Source organism: Sinocyclocheilus rhinocerous, unplaced genomic scaffold (genome assembly GCF_001515625.1).
Source record: "Sinocyclocheilus rhinocerous isolate Xijiao unplaced genomic scaffold, SAMN03320098_v1.1 scaffold3041, whole genome shotgun sequence".
Classification (NCBI taxonomy): Eukaryota; Metazoa; Chordata; class Actinopteri; order Cypriniformes; family Cyprinidae; genus Sinocyclocheilus; species Sinocyclocheilus rhinocerous.
This window is the reverse complement of record NW_015638629.1, coordinates 13,082-20,831: the sequence shown is the minus strand read 5'-3', so window position 1 is coordinate 20,831 and position 7,750 is coordinate 13,082. Positions and strand designations below refer to the sequence as shown.

Genomic DNA, 7,750 nt, shown 5'->3' with positions numbered 1-7,750 from the left:
TGTGTGTGTGGTTAACCTGTTAACTAATTCTGGACCCAGTATTAAACAGTCCTGAGCTGAAATGCCACCTGTGTTAGATTTATCAGATCTGACTGGGTGGATAAATAAAATCTATGTGCATGGTGTTAAAGGAATAGTCCACCCACAAATGAAAGATTTGAATCATTATGTAACTTTGGAGGCCATGTTCTGAAATGTTCCTCCAAAAACTAAAGAATTTTCAAGTTAAGATTTTGCTGTATTGTTATTGTTTGTTGTTCATTTATATAACCGCACTTTTCCAATGTGTGATAAACGTGTGCCTTCAGATGCATCACATGTGTATATAATAATGCAGACTGTGTGTTTAGAGATGAATTGTTGTGATATTTGCTGCTGCAGCACATATTGATAAGATATGAATGAGTGAGGAATGAATAGAAGAATATGGTGTTTGATGCTGTTAAAAACAGAACATAATCAGCAATGCCATACCAAAATGACTAGCATTTTTTCACGAGTCAGTCTTCAAATCAAAGTCAAGTCTCGAGTCGGATGTTATGATCCTTACAGACAACATAACCACAAAAAAAAACAACAACAACTTGCAACTTGACTTGGTCTCATGTCCAAGTTGTGTTCTTTTGTGACTTGTGTGCGACTCGAGTCCAAGTCACAGACTCAAGTTTCTATCTCTGCTGTTAGGTCACACAGTTTCACTGATGATCCATAACCAACCCAAAACCCAGGATAGAGTGGCTGAGTGAATGTGGTCTGGACTCTGTGGATGAGGCTCATTGTGTCAGAGACGCTGTAGAAGGACAGAGTTCCTGCACTGTGATCCACAAACACTCCTATTCTGCTGCTGATGGACTTTACAGGGAGATCAGTCTGGATGTTATTGTGAATGAATGAGTAACTGTCAGGAGAGCAGAACAAACTCCAGGACTGATCATTACATCCAAACCAACACTCATTACCCGATCCCTTCCTGCTGATGCTCTTATATGACACTGATATATCCACACCATTATCTCCACTCCACTCCAGCTCCCAGTAACAGCGTCCACACACACTCTCTCTACACAACTCCTGAAAATAATAATCAAATCTGTCTGGATGATCAGGATACGGCTGGGCTTTTTTAGTGCCTTTAGCCACTCTGTTTCCCTCAGACAGATGGAGGCATTTATTCACTGTGTTTGGATCCAGAGTGAGAAACTTGCAATCTGATGAAGATAAAATAAATAAGATTTATTTCATTTAGTTTACACAAACATATTCTTTCCAAATACATACTGTACATCTTTAGTTTTGATATGTTTCCAGTCTTTTTAATAACACTGTGTGAACTCAGGTTTGATGCCTTTTTTATAGTTTTTTTTTATTTTTATGAAAATCACGAGGTCGTATTAGTCTCTCTGTGTGTGTTTCATAGCGTCTTACATTGCAGAAGCTCTGGCCTGGTCTTCGATTCTTTGAGGGGAATAATTTCAATGTATTTTACTGTGGGCATAAAGACACATAATTAATGTGATTCCCATATGAAACATGAATCCCTTCCATATTCTTTTTAATAGTTTCTTCTGTGTGTGACACATTACCTCTGCCAGAAATCTGTTCAATCTCTTCTTTGCAGAAATCCTCCAGTTTTTCTTTCAGATTAGAAACTGATTTTCCCACATGACTGAAAGAGAAGTGAGGACTGATGGTGATGCTGGGCTGCTCTGTAGCTTCTGGAGGAACGGAGAAACTCTGCAGGAGAAAAACACAACAAGCTTGTTTTTATGCCAGTGTTTTTCTCAATTTCAAATCTTGTGTGATTGTTTTTCTATAATGCACTCTAATGCGCTCAGGCCTAATCTGATAACAATTTAAATACTCAAGTAATTGCCAGCACCACACACAGAAGCGATCGACTCCATCTATCATCTATGTTTAGATCATTTAATCTTATCTCACTGGTAGGTCTTTCAGGGTGGCCTGGGGAGGGGAGGTATCCAAAGCACATCAACTGGTCACTGGGGTTCCTCAGGGCTCAGTTCTTGGACCGCTCTTCTCTATATACACGACATCACTGGGTCCCATCATACAGGCACATGGCTTCTCCTACCATTGCTATGCTGATGACACACAGCTCTATCTCTCATTTCAACCAGATGATCCAACAGTAGCTGCACGGATCTCAGGCTGCCTGGCGGACATCTCGGCATGGATGAAAGAACATCACCTACAGCTCAACCTGGCAAAGACTGAGCTTCTTGTCTTCCCTGCCACTCCAACTCTACAGCATGATTTCACCATCCAGCTAGGTTCTTCTACAATTACCCCATCGACTTCGGTCAGAAATCTTGGTGTAATCTTTGATGACCAGCTGACCTTCAAAGACCACATTGCAAAGAATGCTTGATTTTGCAGGTTTGCATTGCACAAAATCAGAAAGATCAGGCCCTTTCTAACAGAGCATGCTGCACAACTTCTTGTCCAGGCCCTTGTCATCTCTAGGCTGGACTAAAAACTTTGTCTTTCTCTTTATTTATTCCTTCCCTTTCTAGCTTGTACTGATTTAAACAATGCCTGAAACTTGGTATTACAAGCACTTCCTGTATCTGTTTGCCTCTTTAAGAAGAATCGCTTGATGTATTCCCCAATTGTAAGTCGCTTTGGATAAAAGCGTCTGCAAAATGACTAAATGTAATTGTAAGATCATCAATCTGAATCCAATCCAGACGTAGTATTTGACAACAAAACAATTTTCTCAGCTTTTTGTTCAAAATGTTGCTTTTTGATGAAACTTACCCACATTCAAGTGCTGATTAAAAAATGCATGAGGCTAGAATAAACTTTTTGTTTTTAGCAGAGGCTCTGTTCTTTCTTTTGACATGTTGCATGTTCAGATATTCATACAACAAAATATCCAGAGGGCATGAAAGTTTTGTAAAAAACAAATGTTCAAAAATGCTGACTTAATTAAAAAAACAACAACAAATACATAATTAAAGGTTTTCCAGACACATTTAAAGAACACATGCGTCTTTCTTCTGCCTGTCAGATCTCTGTTACCGTCTTCTGCGTCTCCTTCAGAATCCTCTGTCAAAATTCAAATAAACACATCAGCAATATTACATAACCCAGTAATAAAATCCTCGTTGTTGAGCCCACCATCATTCAGTCACTGGCTGCTAATTAAATGTAATAAAGCACCATTATATGAGCCAGTGTGTGATACTGTCACGAGGGGAGGAGAGGAGAGGAGATGTGGATCGAAATGCAGCAGATTACTTTTATTCACAAACAAAACAAAGAAGATAATCCAAAAACACGGAACACAGAGCAAAAAACAGCTTTAACAACTTAAAGTGGAAGTGAAGCAGTCAGTCAAGTTTATATTATTTAGTAAACTGATTTCCACTTTAATACAAAAATATGTAACAAACACAATTAATGTAACCATTTTAAAGAAAAAATGATGTTTTGTTACAGCTTTTGCAGTACCACAGCGTGTGACGTCACAGGGTTGATAATATAAGCATTTCTTTACTTTTTGAGCACACGCATGTTTTGAAATGGAGGAAGACAAGCTTGAAAGGACTGTTGAGCCCATAATAAGTCCACTTGCTTGTGCATTTGAGCCGATATGGTGAAGGGAACGAGCAGAACTACTGCTACGGGTGGAAGAAGTCATGAACACACTGGATTGTCCCACTCTTTACCCCAATGATAATAATAATAATAATTATCATCATAATCATCGTCATCTAAGTTGCAGATACCTTAACTGTATATATATATATATATATGATGTGTGGATCTGTAGCATGTATTTCATGATTCCGTCTATAAATGTTGATCTGCATGTGTTGAAGGTTTAGGGTTATGGTTATAGAGTCACAGAACACCAGAGAGAATGCTGGAAATCCATTGATATCAGAGGGAATAGGGTAAAAACACAGCTGTCTGTGGTACAGTTGCTTTATTCTCACTTTTTTGACATTTTGTTCCGTGCCCTGATAACTTATGCAATATGCATCCTTTCCTCTCAAACACTAGCCAGTGGCTGAGACAGACATTATTTAGTAGCATGAAATGTGGTCGCATGTGTGAGTGATTTACTCAGATTGTAGAGGACTGTAAGCAGACTGATAAAAACAGTCCAAAGATGCAGTGCTGTTATCAGGAGTCTGAATGCTGCTCGACTGAACTGTTTTAATCTCATTGAGCTCATACCTGCTTCTCTGTCCTCTCTGCATCCGCTGTCACAGTTTCATGGTTCTTGTGTTCATCCATCAAACACGGATAACAGATGCAGCGCTGGTCGGTTCTGCAGTAGAGCTTCAGCGGTTCTTCATGTCTTGTGCAGATCATCTCTCCTAGTCGTCCAGTGGCATCAGTCAATTTGTGTTTCTTACCTCTAAAGAAACTCTCATGTTGTTGCAGGTGATTCTGACAGTAAGAGTTCAGACACAGCAGACAGGACTTGACAGCTTTGTGTTTGCTCCCAGTGCAGACGTCACACTCCACGTCTCCAGATCCAGAGACACAATCAGCAGCTTGGAGTCTGGTCTTCTTCAGTTTCTCCACCACTTCAGCCAGCATGGTGTTTCTAGCTAAAGCAGGCCTGGGACCGAAGGTCTGTCTGCACTGAGGGCAGCTGTAGACTCTCTTCTGATCCTCCTGATCCCAGCAGTCTGTAATACAACTCTTACAGTAACTGTGTCCACAGGGAATGGCCACCGGATCCTTCAGCAGATCCAGACACACTGAACACATGAACTCATCCTGAGCCACTAGAATACTGGCTTCTGCCATCGTGCACGGGTTTGTTGAAAGAGAGACAGAGTAACCGTCAAAAGCACTTCTCTTTCACTTTCTCTTATCAGAAACTGTGACGTAGTTCCTGGTTTTGTGTTTGAGAGACGTGTCGCAAAACTTCTCTTCCAAGGTCAAGTTCAAGGTCAAGGTCAGTTTATTTATATTGCACATTTAAAACCAGCTAGTGTATGCCAAAGTGCTGTACATATACAAATAAAGTAAATATAGAGATTAAGAGAATAAAAAGAAATGCCTCAAAAACACATAATCAATACAAAACACATTAACACACACAAACATACATTTCATCCAAAAGCCAAGGAATACAGATAAGTCTTCAGGCGGGATTTAAAAACAGGAAGGGAAGGCGCAGATCTAATGTCCAGAGGTATGCTGTTCCATAGTCGAGGACCGGCTGCAGAAAAAACCTGATCCCCCTTAAATTTCAAGCGAGAGCGAGGTATATGCAAGAAAAGTTTATCAGAGGATCTGAGAGAGCGAGAGGATTGCTGATAGCTGAGAAGTTCGGACAAGTATGATGGGGCTAGAATCTGGAGAGGTGCCATAAAAGACTTTCAAGATCAGAATGAATATTTATTAACATTAGTTACATGGTATCTCAGACGAGATTTATCAGGATATGAAGTCACATATTAATTAATAAAAATAAGTACTGCTCTACTTTCATTGTGTTTTATCCACCTTATTTTTCCTATAAGAGCGGGCGCAGCCATTTGTAAATTTAACAGCTTGTTTTGCTGCTTGATATTGCAAACTGGTGTTTCTTACCACATTATTGTAACGTATTATCTTAATTATGAACACACTGGTTTGTAGTACAAACAGTTTTCCCGTTTACTGGACTTATTCTTCTCGTTCTTTCCCTGCAGCGGCTAATGAACCGGAAGTCTCGCACATTCACAGAAAACGGCTTGCTTCCGCCTTGAAAAATAAGGTGGATACAGTAAAGAAGAATCCTTTTCATTACCCCTGACTGAGCTGAAGATTTGAAATCAAATTTACTGTGATGTTAGTGAGCTGTGGAGCGCCCCCTGCTGGAAGCAGATGCATGTGTTCTGTGAGCGCTGACGCAGAAAGCAGGTTTGGACAGACAGCAGAGGATCTCAGTCCAGAGTGAAGGAAGCATCTGGAGGAATGAGGCCTGCTTTGACCTACAGATCGCCGTCTCTTCATGAAGGAATGATATTATCAATGCAGAACTGTAGTCCTTAAGTCTGAGACAGAAATGTTTGATAGATGAGAAGTCATTTTACGAGTTCTGTAAACGCTGTATTTTTTCAGTTTCGCCTAACATTATTAGAATGTAGTTACAGAACAGGCTGCTTGTGAAGAGTATGTTGTGAACTGTAAGAGAAGCGAGTGCTTAGGGTTAGAGACCAAACAATGATCATATCACTTTGTTCATTTCCTCTGTAACTCAAAGTCTTGCTTCAGTATTTTTAGATGGCAAAGTGATTGTGAAACGATCTCGTTTGACTCCACGTGAGTGTAATAAAAGTTCACAGAGCTTGGAGGCTGTTGTCAATGTGGGTTTTGTTTTGGGCCTGGAGAAGCGTGAAGAAGCGGTCTTTCTCCGGCTGTAGAGGCTCAGTAACTTCATTAGGATAACGGGCAGCACATGCTAGAGCTCTGGATCAGATGCTTCATAACGTGACCCTTCTCTTCTCTTCAGTTCTCTTCATCAGGCTTCATGTCCAGCAGACGCAGACGGACAGATGTTTCCCCTGTACCTGCAGTCCAGGTGAGTTCCTCAGGCTTGCTCGTCACTGGCAGCAGATCACGGATCTGTCACTGGGCTTGATGTTCAACAATGACACAACTTTAGTCAAGGACAGACCCATAGCAAGCAGACCTAGTGATCAGTTGCCTTCTTCTTATATGTATATGAATATGAATTATATCTTATTTGAATTGCTGATGTCGTTATCTGAATGATGAAACCAGATGCTACCGTGACACACTGTTAAATGAATGATTTTAATATATTAGAATGATTTAAAGGATTTAAGCATTTGTTTAATTTTAATTTACGTTTCATTTCAAAATATTCTGTCAGTCATCACCATGTCTCGCTGATTTCACCTGCATCACTTTCTCAGTGCATGGAGATATTATTTTGACAGAGGAATCATTTCCTTGTCTTTTCTAAGCAGAAACGTACTTTACCATTGTTATGGTTTGTATTTCTTGGCTTGATCTTGACACGGTTACTTTAAGAGATCATACAATGATTTTGTGTTTGTTACTCTATTTAGCGAATCCTTTACTTTACATACTGTCTGATTGAACAGAATTATTTACATGATTCAGCTTGTGTGTAACATGTACAGTATGATTATTGAGTGACATTCATCATAATAATTCTTTGATTGCAGAGAAGTTCACTTCATAATCATACACTATTTAGTTGTACAGTACCTGTCATATATTCAAATAACGCTCAAAGCTAAAATCAATCTAAAGAGTTTACTGAAGACTAACAAAGAAATTAACAATTATAGGCATGCGAACACATACATAAATAAATACTTTGACATATAATCAGCTAAAGGTCTTTTCTAATGATAAGTTCTAATGATGGCAGCATTAATCCGATGGGTCGATCGTAATGTGATCTACAGATAAATGACAGATAGGGTCACACCTTTGAGTCACTTTGAGGCTAATTAGATAGTAACATTTATTGAGAAACACGTGGACAAAGAAAACAATCCATATCAGAGATACAGAGATACACGTTATGAAGGTGTGTGGCCTAATGGCCATAGTTAACAAAAACATACACATATATAGTCATTTGTAGTAAAGTGAAATAAAGTGTAATGTAAGTAACTATATGTGACACAACTAATGTGTGTGTGTGTGTGTGAGTGTGTGTGTGTGTGTGTGTGTGTGTGTGTGTGAGTGATATCTGACATTTGAACAGTCACCGAGGAAC

At 39.5% G+C, this 7,750-nt stretch overlaps 1 protein-coding gene across 2 annotated transcripts; it reads right to left on the bottom strand.

Annotated features, from left to right (window-relative positions):
• Nucleotides 1–597: 597 nt before the first annotated feature.
• LOC107749962 (tripartite motif-containing protein 16-like) lies at nt 598–4,788 on the bottom strand. Of its 2 annotated transcripts, XM_016565204.1 has the most exons (5): nt 4,207–4,788; nt 3,562–3,570; nt 1,590–1,734; nt 1,426–1,485; nt 598–1,208 (listed from the first exon to the last, which is right to left on the bottom strand). In XM_016565204.1, exons 1-5 carry the CDS (start codon nt 4,786–4,788, stop codon nt 661–663), a joined length of 1,344 nt encoding a protein of 447 aa, XP_016420690.1. In that variant the 3' UTR covers nt 598–660. The 2 variants fall into 2 exon arrangements, 1 of the variants encoding a protein (XP_016420690.1); XR_001641101.1 differs by lacking the exons at nt 598–1,208; nt 3,562–3,570; nt 4,207–4,788 and having other exon boundaries at nt 1,404–1,485; nt 1,584–1,599.
• Nucleotides 4,789–7,750: the final 2,962 nt, after the last annotated feature.